Source organism: Apis florea, unplaced genomic scaffold, assembly GCF_048593485.1.
Source record: "Apis florea isolate Af1SG1 unplaced genomic scaffold, ASM4859348v1 contig_3496_pilon, whole genome shotgun sequence".
Taxonomy (NCBI): Eukaryota; Metazoa; Arthropoda; class Insecta; order Hymenoptera; family Apidae; genus Apis; species Apis florea.
In genome coordinates, this window is record NW_028256773.1 from 6,086,620 (window position 1) to 6,106,847 (window position 20,228).

The following is a 20,228-nucleotide window of genomic DNA, read 5'->3' on the forward strand; positions in this document are numbered from 1 at the left end:
GAAACACCGGGAATTGAAACAGTGTCGGCCATTAGAGATTAATATTTGTGAAATCTAGGTAGGTTACTATGTACTACACTCGTCGAGTGATGTATAGTGTATATATGTAGTGAAGTTTAAAAATTGCACGAATTAAAGTTGTTATTTTTTTTTAAAGATGATTCATTGAATTATTTTATATTGTATTATATTTTTGATTTTATTTCATTGCACACAGGTTAAAATATAGGTGAATATAAATGTATTTACACATTCAAGTTTATTGCAGCCATTACACTTATAAATGGTATAAATATTCAAGTATATTTGGCATCTCTTTATATAGAAAAAATTGATATTATGTATAACCATCTAAATCTTTATCGCATATTCATTTTTAAAACTTGGCAGGAGGAGGTTATTTTACGATATCGTTCGTATAACTGTTTTGTACACGGTTTTGTACATATTACATCCACGTACGTTCGCCACGTGGTAACTTTTAAAGGCTATAATCCTTGGAAGGATAACGACGAGCGTAAACGACGTTCACGTATCCTCGTGGCATAAACCACGAAACATGTTTTAACCATCCATTAAACCGCCACGTCTTTAACTCGTCGAACGAGCGATTTTACGTTCGTTGGATTCCCTATTCCGAGAATCTTTCGCTTTTCGAGCTTTTCGGTTAAATGGTTAACCTCACAATGGCACTTCTTTCGATGAAATACTAATTTTCGTTACGCGCATGCAAAATAGTTGCAATAAAGTAAAACTTGCGTAACGTTGCGGATATTTTCCAATATTTCTATAATTATCAGATAACAATTGTAAATTTGAAGACATCTTTTGACGATTGATTTTTCGACAAGTAATAATAAATCTCGAAACTGAAGCTTCTTCTCGCGTTTATTAAAAAAAAAAAAAAATTCCCAAATCGTGAAAATTTTGCTCGACACCGATTCAAACCTCCGTTCGATCGCGATCTCGCGCTTCCAAAGAACAAAAACGTTTTGTCTCGCGTGCGCGCGCTTGCGTACGTACACGCTAAGCAAGAGAGAAAGAGAGAGAGTTTTATTAAATTCCAATGGCTGGCCGTGGAATGAGAGAAAAAGCTTTGTACCGTTCTCGTATCCTCTCGACGACTGCTGCTTTGAACGCGTCATAAAAATAGAGGGGGAAGGGGAAAAAAAAGAGGGAGAAGAAAAAAGAAAGGAGAGGAAAGAAAGGAAAAAGAAAAAGAGGGGAGGAAGAGGTGCGCGAATAACGCCTTTGAAACTGTAAAGGAATTGATACGTGGCGAACGTCTGGTATACGCGATCGCCTCGACGCTGAAGAATTTACGTATCGTATTATCGATTTTTTCCTCCTCCTCGTCCCCCCACGTTGCCGGCTCGCCTCTCCTTGGATACCGGATACCGTGGGTTAATCGCTTGTCTCGCGTTTATAATTCAGTTCAGGATTCGCTTTTAGAAAATAAAAGCGACATGTATCGAATCTTGGAAATTTATTCGATTAATTGATATTCGATTTTTCTTTTTCACACGATCAACGTGATGAAATTCGTCCCATTGTGGAATCATCGACGAAGAACGATATAAGACAAATCGATATAAGATCCTGTATTAATTGATTAAAATTTCACTTCTCCTTGGAAAACTTAGAAAATCATTAAGCGGAAAGTGGGAGAAGGATCCGTAAATAATCGGAACGAGTAATCTGGGGTACGGCCAAAAATAAACTTCTTAATATCCCGCGCAATCAAAGTTTTATTAAACAACCCGTGAATCTCGATGTCGCAATCTCTTTTAATTAAACGGCCGAAAGTTTTTCGGCGGCGGTGTTGCCGTTACGTAACGATCCCCCCGCCATTAAGATTTCGGGCGGTTAAAACGGACAAATATTTTCGGTGACTTTATCTCCACGAAGAGGAGAACGCAGGAACGGCGTGCGCGGAAAAGTTATGGCCGCGTTCTAGTTGAAACATTAACGAAGGAAACGTTTAAAACTTAAGAACTTCTTACGCGTGACCGTTAAAACCCAGCCGGCTAAGTGGCTAACCGTTCCTTCCTCTTCCGAAACGCCTTCTCCCTCCTCGTATCGATTCCCGATCCTTTCCTTTAGAGAGTTAAAATTTCTCGTTCTCTCTCGTTCACGATAAAATCCAAATTTTGGTGTATTTTCGATCGAAGAAAACGAATAAACGTGTACCCCTTCGCACTCGTACATTTTATTATTACATTCTATATATATGTATAACGTAATTACATTCCAGCACATCACCCATATTAAATATATGTAGGATAGCGTTAAAAATACGTATATATAACTATCATTGTCACGGATCTTCCAACGTATACGACGTTATTTCGACGGTTTCATTTCGTGCAAATTGACGTCTCCTTATTATTATTGTTTACCAATACCAATGCATAATCGATAACGAGTCGAATAACGATCGATCGAAAATCCAATTCTCGACGAAAAAAGGGGAAAAAGAAAATTTCCGCGCGAGAAATAGATAAATACGCAACTATCCGGCAGAATAGCAATTAACTATGGCACGTGTCGCTACGTGGCGCTAATGTATCAGCCGAGGCTGCGATCCGAGGAGTGGGGATAAAGCTTTCGCAGGAATCTAATAGAGTTACCGTCCGAGGATTACCGGAAAATACGTCAGATCGGGGGCAGAGCTGGCGCTGCATTGCGGTGCATCCCGTGTGTGACACACACGTGTGCCGCACATCGTGGCTGGCACAGGGACGGTGCAACAACGCAGGAAACGGAGCGCAGGGAGGGCTCGGCCGTCGGTGAGGGTTTTATCGGCGGATTAGCATTGGTTTACATAGTTTCGAACGGGTTTGCACAGGTTTCAGACCTGCCGCGGAGAGCCGAGCGGAAGCTCAACGAATCCGCAAACCGATTTCCAAACTCGTTCCACTCGGAATCTTCTAATCTGCGATATCCAAGGGACTTCCTTCTTACGTGATATTATATGCGGCCTTTCCTTGACTTCCTTGCCTCGATGTGTACGTTTCGCTCGAGGATTTGATTGATTGACTGGCAGAGGATTCTAATATTTCTCGTATTAGTATTTGTGGATTGTGGCCACGTCTGAAGCGTCCCTCCACTTCTTTCCAGCGTTTTGAATATTTTTTTTGGCCCCGTTTAGCAATCAAAGAAGGCTTGAATATATCATTCGCGTTGTTGTTCCGCGAAAAAAGAGAGAGAGAGAGGCGGAAACAAAAAAGGAAAGCGAAACGAGGCATTTAGCGAAAATCAATTTTCACATTTTCGCAGTCTCGCGTTATATGCATATATTGTTATTTGCATAACGAGTGTACATATGCAACGAAGAGATTCATAAATATTTGATGGATTGTGTTCATTGCAGTAATGGTGCTCGAGTACAAGTGTATTATTTTCGCGATATTTAAATCGGTTATTATTCACTGTTTGCTCTTGTCGCATTGGCGAAAGGCAAACAACGATCTACGATACTACGATAAGTTGTTAAATATATCCCCGGGTATTTTTAATTACGCAAACACTTGAAAAATTGCAAGAGATCGTTGCCGAAGAATCGTTTGCGAGGTAAAGTTTAAAAATTATTCGATTTCTAATTTCAATATACACCTTGGCCGATGTTCTAACGACGAACGTATCCTCTCGAATAAATATATATCCTTTCAATATATTTCTATTCAATATCGGTTGAAGAATAGATAACAATAATAATAATAATAATAACAAGAGGAGGCAAGAGTGAAACGATTAAAAAAAAAAAAATCCAAATTTCCCTTAAAAACTTGAGCCTAATGAAAATACGATTTACTATTATAGGGGGGTTGGAGACGATAAATCTTCTTTTTTAATTACACCCTCGCCCCCATTCTCGGTCACAAAGGGGAACGTACGGTGGGCCAAGCAACGTGCTACGTTCAATGCGTAACGAGTCCCAAAGCGATAAATATGGGGGGCACAATGGATATTAATTAGAGTGTATTTTAATAGGGGAGAGGAACAATTAAGAAAGTGGGTCGCGTGCGCGGGTCGTCGAGGGGTTGGATCGGGGGCGAAACGGGGAGGGGCACACGATTTACGCCGCAAAGAGGGAGGAACAGGAAGCGCACGGCCAGTTGTGCACACTGGCTTCCATTACCTGTCTTCGCCGGTATAATAACGGCTCTTTTAATTAGATGTGCACAACCATTCTTTTCGCCCTCGTAGAGAAAGAGGGCCTTGCACTCGAGGCGTGGAAAGGTAATCCCCCTTTACAATTCTCTTTTCTTTTCCCTTTTTTTTCCTTTTTGCTTTATTAATATTCGAAGATCGCAAAACAATAACGCAATTGGAGGAACAAAATGAAGCTGAAGAAAAATTCGATTAATTCGATGTAACGGTGTTTCTCAATGTTGAGCCACGTTAAATTTTTAATATGATCCTCTTTTACTTCTTCCTCTTTACTTCTTAATATTCGAACGGTGTAGTGATGGAGGAACAAAATGAAGAAAATCGGTTGATTCGACGTAACAGTGTTTCTCAATGCTGGGCCACGTTAAATTTTTACCAACGAAAGATGATCCTCTTTTACTTTTTAATATTCGAACGATGTAATGGAGGAAGAAAAAGAAAAATTCGATTAATTTGATGAACTTTGTTTCTCGATGTTGAGTTAAATTTTTCTCTTCAACTGATCCTCTTTTACTTTTTAATATTCGAAGATCACAAAACAGTTCGAAATGATGCAATGAAACGAACTTTGTTTCTCAATGCTGAGCCACGTTAAATTTTTTAACATGATCCTCTTTTACTTCTTAATATTCGAACGATGTAATGGAGGAACGAAAGTGAAGAAGAGGAAAAATTCGATCAATTTAATGAACTTTGTAACAGTGTTTCTCAATGCCGAGCCACGTTATTTATATGCTCATCTTCTAAAGGGATCAATCCTTATTAACCATTCGTTATTAAAACTCCAAGACTGTTCCCCTTATTTTCAAAAATAACACTTCAAAATTCCCATTAGAACGAAACGATACAAGGATAACGAATAATTAAAATCCGATTCGTAACCAATCTCCGTGTTCGACATAGTGCGCGAGTAAAGAGATCGGCGAAACACGGGGATAAGAGAGCGTTGAATAAAATTCGACTGGAGGTGGAACAGGGTTTCAAGGAAAATAGAAGCGAGGGGGAACGAAAACACATTTGAATAGAGGCGTGTCCTCCTCCTCCTCCTCGAGGAGAATGGGCCGATGTACCGAGCACCAGTCTCTCGAGCAAATTAAGACAAGAAGGGATTGAAAGTTTAATTGCATGCAACTCGAACACCCTTTCTCGAATCTTTCTCTCTTGTGTACTCACCTTCTTGCTTATCCCCCTGTCTGAATCACAACGCTCCGAAAGTCTTGAGTTGACGGACACACGACGGGAGGATTCCTCTTCCTTGGAGTAGGGTGAATGGCCAGGGATAACCAGGGAAGGGTATGAAAAAGATAGAGATAAATGGGTTAAACTGTTCGAGTGAATATTTTTATCCGATTATCTATCTAATGTCTCGAATTCGTATCGTCAAATGTAATATTTGATTTTGCGAACGAATCACTCTTTTTGGAAAATAAATAAGAGAAGATGAGGAGAGAGAGAGAGAGAGAGAGAAAATGAGGAAGAATAGAAGAGGAAAAGGCAGAATGGAAATTAGAGCCGAGAGAGTAGAAAAGAAAGATTCTGTTCTCGAAGAGTTGGATGGAAAAAGGGAAAGAACGTGATGAAAGGAGGAGGGGTGGGTAATGAGAACGAAACCAGAATTATGCAGGTGTCGGATATCCGGTGTAAAGGGCGGATAGTCGAGAGGAGTATTCCTCGCGGAGCTGGCCCTTTAGCCAATAGACATCCACGATTTCCTGAATCGAATGTAAATTACCTTTTGCTCTGCTCACGGAACGGCGATCTATCGTTAACCTTTTTACAAATAAGATTCTCTTTACCCTCTTTTTATTTCTCTCTCTCTCTCTCGTTCGTTCGTAAATGCCAAGTGGCGATACGAAAATGTGTTCAGCGGAGAGGAGGAAGCGATAAGGGCAAATATTGTAGGAGTATTAAATTTGAAGTGGAAAGAAAGAGAGGGGATGAAAAAGATTCTCGAATATTTATTCTTTATAACGATCATTATAGGATGGAAAACATCGAACCAAATATTACCAAATATTTCCAGTATCGTAAAAATTAATATCTTTGGACAATTTTTTTTTTTTTATTTTTAGACCGCGCCAATAAATTATTTTAATAACTCAATTTGGCAGCGATAGAAACGAACAAATAGAACGAAAAAAGAAAACGTGTCATTGATGATTCTCCTTCTCGCAATAATATGCGAGAGTATTGTTGACCGTTCGTCGATGTTCCTAGATTGTGGTAAGCCTGAAATAGAATATAGCGGGCGTTAGACCGGTAATCCTATTTACTTAATGCACGAAATGACGCGTGATTAAACATGGCGAGAGCCACGGTTATACGTATGAATGTCGATGAAACGGATTGATGAACGGATAATTGCAAGATAATGGAACGGCCGCCGCGATTTTCGAAACCGGGGTGAAAATAATTTGTCATTGAGTATCAAATTTTACCGAGTTGATTGAAATCGATCGGTTTCCGCCATCTTTTTTCCCGAAACAAGGAGGACAAATTCATCGATTCGTTCTTCGATTCGTTCTCTCCTAATATTATTAAGAAATGAAGCGTATATATTCGATAGCACGATCCGATCAAACGTTCAAATCTTGAAAACTTGTAGATTTTTCATTTTGACATTGTTTCTTTAAGAAATCTTTAAGTGGGGGGAAAAAATGAAAATCCCGAATAATCGGTTTAATGGGAAGAGGAAGCTATTTTCCAGGGATATTCATATATTCGTTGGAATAATTTTTGCGTCGAGTATCAAAAGTTTTCCAAGTTAGTTGTGTTATTCGTAACAATGCCGCCGTATTCGGAAGGTTATAATAAAATTTACTCGGTGAAGGCTTTAGAGGTACCTCTCCCTTCCAATGAAGTTTCGAGAAGTTTCGTGATGCAGTAACAGCGTACTGCATTCTTATCGGTAATTTTCGTGTAAAATTTTCGTTAAAAACCAAAACTTTTCGAAAACAACCGGTGGCAACAAGTTACATGATAGAAAATTATTTAGACATATTGAAAAAATTTAAAAAACTTCCGTATTTCTGACTCATAAACATCTATCCTATCCTTCCCAAAAAATCACTCGATCTTGCAGTCGCTGAAATCACTCCAATCTCTCAACCGAACCACAATTTAACCCCGCATAATCACGATTCGTCGATTTCCAAGGCGGAATTATACCTCTCCTTCCCGCTGGTAACATTAGCAGCGCAGCTGTGTTTAATCGCGGATCGAAAGGCAGCACCGTGGTATCGGTGGATGATCGTGGTGCACGTAGAATTTCCAAAACGTCCTCTCTCTCTCTCTCCCCCTCCTCGTATCCATCAACAACCGCCACCCCCGCCGGCGAATAATGCGATCGGGGGTTCTTCTCCCCCTCTCCGTGCGCCGTTTGCCGCCGATTTGATCGATGATCACCGATGACAAGCAGTTTCATACCGTGCCGCGTTTGCATACCTGACAAATTAATTGGTATACAACCGAATGCGTTACTGCGTATTTGCGCAGGCGAAACGCCGCGTTCCATACGTTGCGTTCATTATTACTCGGCGTTGTATCGGGGCGGAGGGGGTGGTAATCGGTATCGGTTCTGGCTCGCCTTTTACCCACACCAGAAAGATCCGAGAACTGGCCGCGTTCGTAATGGGCAAACAACGGTAACGCAATATTATTCGTTGTTCGCGTTGATGTTACGCGGGGAACGTCTCGCTGGAGGAGATCGATGGATCAACCCTTCGTATTTATGTTTAAGAAGTTTCGTTACCAGTCGAGTAACAAGAGGATGTAATTACATTATCGGCGAATCTTGGATGGATTCTTTTAATCCTTTGCACTCGTGTTTCTGTTTAGGAAGTTTCGTTACCAACCGAGTAACAAGAGTCCCTAGGATGTAATTGTATTTTATATATATGTATATATTTGCACTAGTAAATATAATGTAGAATGGCGATTACACGGCGATATACGGAAGAGGAAGCGAGGTTACGCGAGAAGGGGATGAAGCGGGTTTATTCGAGATTTTTAACCTCAATGCCCAGCTTTAGAATTTAGAATAAAGTATACAAAATTGTCGTACAATCGAGGATCATCCGCCTACGAGGAACCTTAGCTTTAGTTCAAAATCGAGTGGTAGTCGAAACTGAACGACTTTGAATATTGCTCCAGTATGATTGTATAATTCTATCCGTATTCTATTACCATTCTAACCTAGAACTGTTCTGGGTGTCGCGTGCCTTAGCCTTTCCTCCAATTCCTTACACTTTCGTGAAAATGCAGATTGAGAGAGGTGGTTGGGGATCGTTTTCGAAGGATGGTGATCGAGGAAACCGCTCGTAAATTGTTGCCATCGAAGAAGCCAGGATTCTCCCCTCAAGAGGTAGCACTAATTCATTTATTCGTTTCAAAAAATACACCACCAAGTTATTTCAACATGTTCCCTCGAAAGCGTGTAACGAAACTGGTACCACCCTCGCCATGGAAATTCGCTTAATTCAAATTCACTTTTCTCTTCAAGAGATGCGTAGCACTAATTCATCCACTCGTTTTAAGAAATACACCCCTTCCAACACGTATTAAGATATCCGCTCCTGGTAAATAATTGCTAATCGAGTTGTCGAAAATAAAAAAAGCTGCTCGACAACTCTTTTCATCATCAGTCTACAACAGCCATGTCACTCCAGTTGTTACCTCGAGAGACTCCCATCGACGATTCGAAAGAAAAAAAAAAGATACACCACGTTACTTTCAACACCGTCCATTCCCTCCAAAGATTCCTTCCATCGAAAGTATGCGCGGGATTGCACGCTGTAATTACACGCTCGCGAAAGGGATTAACGCGTGCCCCATTCGAAGAAACGCTCGCGTGCAATTACACCCGACATATTCACCCGACGCCCGACCTAATATAAATTCCACGCGGAATAAATAGAGGGGGGGATGGATGGGGACGCGAGGCCCACAGAGGATGGTAATAAAAGGGTATCCTTTTCGTTCTCGCGGGCGCGGCCAGAGGTAAACGCGGATGAAACTTTCTCCAAAACCAATTTAATCTTCGCCTTTTGGCAGAGCCTGCTTCCTTTTGTGTAATAACTTCTCTCTCTCTCTATCTCTCTCTCTCTCTCCCTCCCTCTCTCTCTCTCTCTCTTCTGGGGGAAAAATGCGAGGGAAGGAGAGGAGAGGTTCGAAGAAGGGAAAGAGATCTTTCTTTCTTTCTTTCTCGCTTGCTCGAGCATTTCTTCTTCTTTCGTATATGGGGCAGACTGTTGGAAACCATCGATGTCATCGACGAATTAATCGATAGATGGAATTAGGATTAGGGCGAATATTTTGTTTGTTGTCTCGTTACTTCGTACTCCTTTGTTCGGAGAGGAGAAAAATATATAATATAAGGGAGGGGAGGGGAGGATATTTCAGAGCGGAGGAAATGCGAGTTCCGCGAATTTTAGCCTGTTATCAAGCCTCCCCCCGTTTTCTGCTTCGCCGTCTGGGCTCAACTTTCCTCTCGGTCCTCCTCCGGTTACAAAATATGATTTCATTCTCGACTTTTGCTCCTCTTGCTACCGTGAAACCTTCGCGAGTGAACAGAGGGGGAGGGAAAAGAAAAGGAAATTGTAGTTTCTCGGTGAGTGCGTGGGTGGGCGCTTCCGTGTTATGTAACGAATGATTCTTTTGAAACGGGTCTTGAAAGAAGGAAAAAAAAAAAAAGAATAAAAGTAGCGGCGGTGAACACGTGTCCGAGGAAAAATACGTGTCTGTTAAAAGATATACAATAACGAGCTTGTGTTAATTTCGCGACAATTTTTTTTTTTTTTTCAAGAAATTAATGATTCACTATGTATTTTATTTAAAATGTACTTCGATTCCAAATCGAACAATAATTGTTAGCTCGAAAGTTCACATCTGGGAAGGAATGAAATAAAACCTACAAAAACGCTTCGCAAAAATTTCTGGAGAGATTTCCTTCCTCGACTTCTGAATCTATCCGGATGATTCGTGTCCTCTTGAAGAGTCGACTCGAAGGAAGAGGAGAGAAGACCGTCTTTTTTTTGCGCGCGCCCCTCTTAAACTCGGGCCACTCGGCTCTCTCCACGCCTCGCTGCCTCAAATGGAATATCAGTTTACGTGCGAAATCCCCTTTTACCTTATTCCTCTCGAACGGTTGAAGACTACCCTTTTTTTGCCCACGAAAACCGCCCACTCGTGTCACCCTTTGGAAATTCTTCCGCATCGTTCGTTCATTCGATTCGAGAATATCCGTGTTTTTTCTTTTTGCCGCAATATCTTCATCTCCTTCTTTTTCTTTCTTTTTTTATAGGTATAATTGAAGGAACACATTCTATTTGTAAATAGAAAACTTTGTACTAAAATGTTCTCCATTGCTCTTCGCGGACAGTTTCTTTCTTCTATCCGTTTCTCGTTCGAAGAAAGGCAAGGAAATAAATATTTCGTTTATCCCCTCGTTCTAATTTCAGCGAGGTATAAACAATTAAAACTTCGATATTCTCGTTGAGAGTAATAAAATTATTAAACAAAAATTTTCTTTCCTCGAACAATAAGACCGTTCGAATAATCGCCAGTTTTAATTTGACGAAATTCCGCTCTAATTTCGTCCCGATGAAGTAGCTTCAATTTATAATTCCATCCCACCATGGAATTCAGGGTCAAGTTACACGTTCCTCCCCCTGGACGCGTACTTCATCCTCTCAAAAAAAAAAAAAAAAAAAAAAAGAAGAAAAAAAGTAGCAAAAGAGAGAAAGAAGGAAAACGAAAAAAGAAAGAAAGAAATAAATAAATAAAAGAAGAACGAGAAAAAAGAAAATTTCAGCGGCTGCCTACGTTGGCAGAAAGCAGCCACGTTTCGACGTAATTACAGGCTTACAGAGGCGAGGGTAAAGTGATCGTTAACAACTGTACCGTTCGTTAGGGCAATTTCAAATGCTTGGAAATGTTCATTGTTTTTTTTTTTCTTTTTTTTTTGTACAGCTGGACAACGGGCAACAACGAACGTTATATTATACGCGATAATAATGCGTGCACGTTGTTTCTAAAATAAACGAAACGTTAAATTCACTCTCGGTGTCCGTCCGTTACTTGAAATTCCCGCCACGACGCTAGGGAATCTAATCCTAGGGAATTTCGCGCGTCCTTCTCTCGCTCACTTATTCTTCCGTCAATGTTAATTAAACGTTAAAACAACGGGGTAGATGATGGTGATAGATAAGTGGAAACCAGTGTTTTCTACGTGTTTCGAAGAAAAACGTGTTTATGTAAGTTATTGGAACGAGGATGTATGACGTTTGATCGAAGATTTTATTGTACAGTGATGGGTTCTTTTTACGATTATTGAAAGGAATAAAGAAAATTTTGTTACCGCTCAAATTTATGATTTTTACGATCGAAGTGAATGAGTTTAGACGAATATATTAATAATATTATTATATTATTACTTACTCTCGCTCATTTTTATGATATATACGTAAACATGTATATATATATATATATATATTGTTGCTATTCATTGTGACAATTGGACTCGTTGGAGCAAATATTTCATTATTCCGTATAATGGGGAAAATATTTATTTCAATTATTTTTTTTAAATGCTCGGTAATTTTATGAAAAAGTCAGAGTTCTGGTTGGTACCGTTGGTTATACGAAATAAATAATCGTGAATAATTTAATTTCGTTAGTCTGTTATTTTTCTCTTCTCCTCTCTTTTCTTTCTTTTTTTTTTTTTTTTTTTTTAATTTTTTGTTCGTCGATGGTTTATTCGCGTTGCGTACAGGTAAAGAGAGAAGGTTGCATTAAAATGGTTGCAATTTTCATGGTATTTTTTTTTTTTGCCGTAGAAAAGGAACGAATTAAATAAAATCAAGAGTGGAAAAGATTGGTAATTTTATTATTTAAAAAATATTTGAAATTTATGAAGCGAAGTTCCTTCTTCGATAACACTATTTATCTGTTTTCGTTATTTCGAAAATTATGGAATAATAACTTGACAATTTTACAACGCTCAATTTACTCCACCTTTTGTTAAACTTGCTTTTAAAAATCTCTTGTCCAATTTGATATAAAATCTACGTACGAACGAAATTTAAAAGATTTTATTACATTTTACAAAGTGTCCGTTTTTTGATTAAAACCGTTCAATAACGGTTTATTATCATATTATTCAACCAAAAAAAAAAAAAAAAAAAAAATTAATTTTCCACATATTCGCATAACACGTAACAAACAGATATATTTTCAACTTCGTCATCAATATTCATAATTTCCTTTAAAGTATCGAAAATAATCCGTGGTTTGCGAAAACCACGAGAAAAAAAAGGGGGGGGAGAGGGGGGGAATTGGGAAAAGAAACAAAACAAAAGAAACACACGCGTTTTACTTACGCGTTTTATTCCCCCTCAGAAGTGATCCTGGGTCAGCGTTTTTGCCCGAATTCCGAACGCCGAACCTCGAACCGAACCGTATACAACAATCTTCGATACACACGGGAAGAAGGACGACTCCGTAGATTTATAATTGTTGTGATTCCGCTTGTACGATAGTAACATCCATTTCCAAGGACGTTGCTATTTGTCAGAACGCAGTTACTCGCCGCGTTTCCTTAGTCTTCGCGTACACGTTGAATCGTACGGTCGTGTTTCGAATCGAATTGACTCGCTCATCGACGTAACGCGTCCTCAACTTTCTGCCTGCCATTTTATCGTCGGTTCGAGCATCGAGTATATTAACGCGTGTCTCTGTGTCTCTTTTTTTCCCCCCTTTTTTTTTTTTTTCGCCCGCGAGTGAGATACATATTTTCGAGAACGATATATACATATACATGCATATATATATCGTTGCAATAAATTTTTGGTGAGTAGAATAATCATCCCACGCTTCTTTATCGATTCACATAGTTGAACGGGATTAGGAATAGTACATTTATAGGAATATAAATACGATACGCGTATGGTTATTCGATTTTCTTAAATTTTCTTTCTGAATATTTCCTTCTTCTTTTTTTTTTTTTTTTCTTTTTTTTCTTCTTAATGTTATATCGTTAGATTGTATTAAAAAATTTTGCACGAAATTATTTCTTTACCTTTGATTTGTATACGCAAAAATAATTTCGAATTAAATAATTTTATATAAATTTCAGCGTTCATTATAGAGCAAAATGCAGCAACAGAAATTGCTACTCGACTATAAATTGTTCAACAGCCCGACACTTCAACTCGATAAGAATAACAATGTACAAGAGACGAATTGGTAAGCACAGATTAGTAATATTTTTATTAATTAAATTATTGTTCTTCGATTTTCGAGAATCCATTGGGAATATTCCGTATGTGAAAATCTATTTTTACATTATATATAATATACGCGTTTAAAATATTTCGTGGATCTTTATACCCACTTTGAAAGGACATTTCTCGGAAATATGGCAGGCTCTTACGACAAGAAAAAGTTGTTTATATCTCGCGATCGTCTAATACTTACGTCGTGTTTATGGAAATAGCCCGAGGGATCTTGAATATTTATAATTGTTTCACAATTAATATCTTCTGCGAACGAAACATTTATTACCAATCTTTTCTTTTTCTTTTTCTTTTTTTTTTTTTTTTTTTTTCAATATAAAATTTCGTCCGAGATAAATTTAAATTTTCGTTCCATAAATTCCAATAGTTTTATTTTATTTTTAATAATAATAATTTATAATTCTGTTTATTGTTTCTCACTTTATTTAGACCTTAAAAAAAAAAAAAAAAAAAGAAAAGAAACGAAATTTTTCTCGTGTCGATTGATCGAGATCGAAGTTCAACGCGCAATCGAAATTTAATATAAATCAGAAATATCGTAATTCGTTGGGGAAAGAAAAAGAAAAGAGGAGGGGAATATCAAACGGATTGAAACAACGAAAATGAACGAAATGTGCGTAAACCAAGGCTCGATCCTTGGTTGAAACTTTCCTTTCTCGATGTGCCTCCGATTTGAGAATCGATTGTACAACCGCTTTTCCCGCTCAGCTTTTTTCCCTCTGCGCTCAGCTCTTTTTAATTGGTTGCCTCTCCAACCAGTGTCTCTGCAGCCAATTAGAGCCTCGCGTAAAGTGCCCCAGTCTTCTCTCCCGATTAACGATTTCTTCCCCGCTTCGAATTTACCACAACCCCAGTTTCGATTTCGAATGAACTGTAGAAAGAGAGAAAAAAGCTCGTCTCGAAAGCTTGAATTATTTCTCGACTTTTATCATCGTATTGTATTAATTTTTGACACAGGAAAAAGTGGTGGCAAAACTTTCTCAACTTATACGATACTATCAATCGAGCAACATATTTTCACATTGTTTCCCATTAAGATGATGGAATAAAATTCTTCAAGAAGAAATTTCTTAAAACTCGTTCGTACACGCGTTCCTCCACGACCCGTTATAAGAGGAGTTTCGTTAAAGAGTTTCGCGCCACCGAACTTCCCCACGCGTTGTCCTCCCTCTTCGAGCTGTTCGATAACCGGAGTTTAACCGAGTTTTCCCCCACAATGTCAACAAGGGGATGCCCTTTGATTCGACACGTGTGCATACCGATTTCACACGATCTCCACATTTTTCACCTAATCATTTCCGCGCCTCGAATTTCGAATACAAATTTTATATATTATTTTCTTTATTTAAAAACTGTATAACAAATGTAATCACGCGACGATTCCATTCCAATTTTATTCTTAAATTTGTTTCGCGTATCCTTCCGCAGAAACGAAGATTCGATACAAATTGCTTGTACTCGCAATTATTTTTACTTGGACGGCTCGAATTAATCATCAACACAACTCCCTCCAATCCGAGTTCACAATTCACAAACCCCTCGCAACGGGTATATATATAACGACTTTCGTTTTTCAAATTGCATTTCCCCTATTTCGAGCACGCAATTTCTCTGAAAAAAGAAGAGAGGGAAGTGGCTGGCAACGATTCGCCCGTCACGGTCGAAAAGCTAAAATTCGCCGTTTAATTGGTTAATTAACGAGTGAGGGGAGGGGATGGATGGATTCTCGCATTAACGAACTTGTCGTCGCGGAGCGGGATACGATATCAGCGCTCGGTTATCTCTTATTTAACACCATTGTGCGTCTGGCTCGAGGGAGGGGGCGATAACGAATCAGTTCCCTCCTCTTCGCCTCCCGACAACGATCCGGTGGCGGAAGGGGGAAAGGAACAAAATTGAACAATGCCGCTCGGGGCACCGTGAAGGAACCAGTAATTGAATTACACTCTGATAACCGCTTATCGCGCGAGACGCCTCTCTCTCTCTCTCTCTCTTTGTGTCTGTGAAAATACATTTCGCTCATAGTTTTCGCCCATCCAACGTCTCCCTCCCCTTGTTTCCTCGAGCGAGTTTCTCGATCTTTGGTGCTAAATTTGTGACGGAGGGTCTTCTCGCAAGGGTTATATAATAATTAAATAAATCGGTGGTGAAATTGGTGCGTTGCGAGAAATATTGAGAGTAGTAAAGAGAGAAAGGAAGAAAGGAGAGAGAGAGAGAGAGAGAGAGAGAGTATTTCTTTTGGAAAATATTTTAATCGTTAATACAATTTTACAGCGATTTTTTCACGGATCTTTCTTGGGGAGAATAAAAATTGGCAAGTTTTCATTACGGATCGATTTCCTCGAAAAGTTACGCCTTCTTGCAAATAATTAAATGAATCATTGGTGTGTTGTGAGAGAAAATATCGAGACTAGTATAAAAGAAAGAAAAGAGTAATGATTTTTTTCGCGGGGAAAATAAAAATTGGCTCGTTCGTTTTCGGTCAATTTTGGTTTTCATTACGGGTATTAGGCGGGTAGGTAACACAAGGAATTATTTTCCATTCCACCACCAAATCCATCCGCGTCTTTAATTCAGGGTGAAAATGAAATTCGTGTGTTTTACGTATGAGGCGAGCTTTCTATAATCAGGGGATTCAAGGGAGAGAGTGTACCCCTTTGGTCACTTTGATTCGAATCGGTTTTCCGTGGGTAATTATCGGCGATGAACGAGAGAGGCCGTGTAATAACGCGGCGCATGCCTTTTAAAATGCGAGGATGATGATGAAACCGCGTCTAACCAGTGTTTCCTTTTTCTTTCTTTCTTTTTTTCTTTCCTTTTCTCGTTTTCGTTTCTTTTTGTCTGGCGCGTTTTTTTTTTTTCTTCCGTCGCCGGCGTATCGAATCACGATCAACAGGAAAAGGTTGGAGATTTCTTCCTTTATGTTATATCGTTTTCTTATATTATATATTTCCTCCTTTTTATTTAAAATATATTTCTATTTAATTATTATTATTTATAAAAATTACTTTCATAATTGAAGACGCATTTTATTTGTGTAATAAAATTTGGAATTTTTAATTGGCGTTTTATTTTATTCTATTTTTTATCCTGCTCCCTCTGCGAATCACATTATTTATTTATTAATTATTCCTCTTTCAGTTCGACACAAGTCGAGTTACAATGGATAGTTGGCAACGATTGAACGTTCAATTACGTGCTTCTTCGATTATATTGTTTCCTTGACTTTTGACCGGAATGCGGGTCACAATGGTTTAACGGGTAACGAGAAACGAAAGCATCGATAAAAGTAAAAGGAAAATATCGGCAAATACATTTTGCAGTAATTGCGTTACAGCAGTGGTTTGGCGAGAAGAAAAGGGGAAGAAATTAATTTCGAACGAAAAGTATGAATCGTGGTTTTAATTGATAATTATTTTTTTACGTCCCGTGAGATTCGTTCATGAGATTAATCATTGATCGTGAATTTAATTAAGGTTCAAAGATCGATCATGCGCGCCTCTTATTTTTCTGAAACGATAAATGACGAATAAATAAATAAGTAGGAATAATAATAGTTATTATCGTTGGCGCAATTCCTTAACAAAGATAAAAATCGACCAAGCTGAAGCAAAACTCTGGAGAAAATAATAACAGGAATTAAATAAACGATAATCCTCGCGAAATTCGCGAAATTACTTCAAAAGACGCGAAGAACCGTTTCGTAACTTCCGTAATCCAATCTCCTCAAACTTTCCAACCGCCAACCGGCAACAACGCGGCACAAACTTCACATTTCCACAATGAAATTTCCTTCGACCCAAGTATCTGAGAATCAAGCGGCATTCTCATCCGTATCTCCACCCGATGTATCCACCATTCCAACGTTTTATTATCCAAGATTTTTGATTAATCCAAGAATCGAACAATTTTCCAAGTCAATTCAAGTATTCAACAAATCGAACGATATCCTCATCCATGATTTTCGATTAATCTAAATAATCCAAGAATAGATCAATTTTCCAAGTCAATTCAAATATCCAAAAATCAAATGATATTCTCATCCAAGATTTTCGATTAATCCAAATAATCCAAGAATAGATCAATTTTCCAAGTCAATTCAAATATCCAAAAATCAAATGATATTCTCATCCATGATTTTCAATTAATCCAAATAATCCAAGAATAGATCAATTTTCCAAGTCAATTCAAATATCCAAAAATCAAATGATATTCTCATCCATGATTTTCAATTAATCCAAATAATCCAAGAATAGATCAATTTTCCAAGTCAATTCAAGTACATCCAAAGATCGAACGATATTGAGAATTCAAGATTTTCGATTAATCCAAATAACTCAAGAACCGAACAATTTTCCAAGTTAATTCAAGTGCATCCAAAGATAAAATTCGATATTCTCTCAATTCAGATATGTCCAAGAATCTTATATTCTCAACTCTCTTCCTAGCTATCCAAAAATCGAACGATATTCTCATCCAAGATTTTCGATCAATAACTCAAAAACCGAACAATTTTCCAAGTTAATTCAAGTACATCCAAAGATCAAATTCGATATTCTCTCCAATCAGATATCGTATATTCTCAACTCTCTTCTTAGCTATCCAAGAATCGAACAACTTTCCAAATTAATTCAACATCCAAAAATCGAATGATACTCTCATCGAGATCTTCGATCGACCCAACTATCCAAAAATAACATATTCTCATCCTCCTCAACTCCTCATCCAAAAATCGTACTAAACATTCTCATCGAGATTTTTTTCAAAATAAAGTATGTAAGATTCTCATTTTTGTTGACGATATTCTCGCAGAATCCTTCGACAATATCCAAACAATCAAGATCTCATTTTTTCTCATTCTTTTTTTTTTTTTCTTCGCGCGATTCGTCATCGTTCAAAGCGTAAACTGCGAGAGACCGTATTTCCCTCTTCTGCGCATTGCGAAAAAGAGGAATGAAGATCCGATGTTGGGTGGCTCGCGGGTTTAATCGGTTTAATTAACGAAGAGTCGAGCGCGGGAGTGACCGTGGAGGAGGAGGAGGAGGAGGAGGAGGATTTGGACACCGGAGCGCGAATTTAAGCTCAGCAGAAATTCTGCCCCAATTACCGATCGGTAATTGGACGCTGCCAGCCGTATCGCTGCCGCGAACGAGCTCCCTGCGATTATCGAATCTTCGATCGCTGAATGTTAGCTCGACCTTTCCTTCTCTCTCTCTCTCTCCCTCTCCTTTTTTGCCAAGGACAGCAATCGTTGACTTTTACACCGCGGATGCGGCTCTTCTTGTGCTTGCGCAACCCTCGTTCTTGCTTCCTCTTGGATTGGTTCCTCGTGAGAAACATGTATCCGATTTTCTCGATTCCTTGCAAAAAAGTTTTGGTACATTCTGTTCGGTTTCTTTCTCTGTGTAACACGCATCAGTACACAGAAGCATGTGAAAAGTATTTGAAAAGGATCAAGAGATATAATCGATAAATTCAATGGTATGGGAACTTTGCGTTTGAATTAAAGATAAGTAATAGCAACTTTCGAAATGACGAAAAGGAATTTAAACAACGTTCGAAAAATTTAACGTTGATTTTTACAAAACAATTAGAATATACGTAAACATTCAAAGGATCAAAATGAAATATTACTTTACACACCTATCTGCAATAGTCTGAGGCAAAAATCGAGAGTCAATCGATCCAATCTACCACGTCCAACAAGAACTCCTGCTCGGGTGAAAAAGAAAGAAAAAGAAGAAAAGAAACTGTCAACCGTTCCCTCTTCGTTCTTTCGCAATTAGTTTAACGGTAAGATTTCTACGCTGGAAATCCGCCCGTCTCCTCCATCGTTACAATTAGCGGAATCTTTAAAGGCGGGATCATTTGCAAGCCCCCAATTTGCCGGGTTGATTTGGCGGAAAAAGATCGTTCTCTCACTCTCTCCCCCCTTCTCTCTGTTTCCGGAAATCGGGACGAAGGAGCAAGCGCCTCCTTTGGGCGAAGAGGTAGCTGCAGTAGGCGGAATATCAGAAAAGGGCAAAGGTCGGGGTGGGCGCCGCCAGAAGAAATAATAGATTCTGACGATAAATTTGGCCCATCATCGACCCACGCTCCCGACATCGTTTAAATTGAATACGAAGCAGCTTTATCAGCTTTTCCACGTCGTCCCCTCTTGAACATATCCCCTTTCCAATCTCGATAATAGCTGCTGATAATACCGATCCTCTCTCCCCCTCCCCACTGGATTCAATTTCCAGGTGTAAACAGCTAAACAAACCTCGACCAAGGATGTGAAGAAGTTGTTGTACGCGTTATTATTCCATGTGTGAGAGGATATGAAACGAATTCGACGAAGCTGGGAAATATTCGACGGGTATTCGAAGATTTTTTTAATTGTCTTTCGTTTTTTCGAACGGAGGTCCCCTAATGGACCTCTCCAGAAAGAAGAAATTATTCGTGATCAGCGGAATACCGTTCGTTATACGACGAGGTGGGACGTGAAACGTGAGCGAAGATTGGAGGAGGAGGAGGGGGGGCGCGAAAAAACGACGAGTGAGGGAAAGCAGCACGTTCAGCGCAGCCGATGGCGCTACGAAATTACTGAAAATCCTCGCCGACTTCGAGCAACCTGATTTGTCCCTCTGTTAGTTCTACCCGTTCATCAACTCTTGCTCGTTTATTCATGCGTCCCTTCTGTCCCTCCCTTTCTTTCCTCTTTTTTCTCTCGCCTCTTTATCATCGAGCACCTCGTAATTCATTACGTTTCTCACGCTCCTT

General features: G+C 39.0%; 1 protein-coding gene and 1 long non-coding RNA gene across 41 annotated transcripts in view; one reads left to right on the plus strand and one right to left on the minus strand.

Moving 5' to 3' along the window:
• Positions 1–20,228, plus strand: part of LOC100869770 (CUGBP Elav-like family member 1-A) — a 479,952-nt gene that overhangs the window by 245,374 nt on the left and 214,350 nt on the right. For 2 of the 40 annotated variants that reach the window (XM_086913420.1, XM_086913419.1), the window contains one exon: positions 13,307–13,416. The exons of the other annotated variants lie outside the window; for them this stretch is intronic. In XM_086913420.1, coding sequence (XP_086769546.1) covers positions 13,325–13,416 — 92 coding nt within the window. In that variant the 5' untranslated portion in view covers positions 13,307–13,324. The remainder of the gene's footprint in view (positions 1–13,306; positions 13,417–20,228) is intronic. 40 annotated transcript variants of the gene reach the window in all.
• Positions 1–20,228, minus strand: part of LOC147656828 (uncharacterized) — a 143,896-nt gene that overhangs the window by 47,344 nt on the left and 76,324 nt on the right. The gene's annotated exons all lie outside the window — the stretch shown is intronic.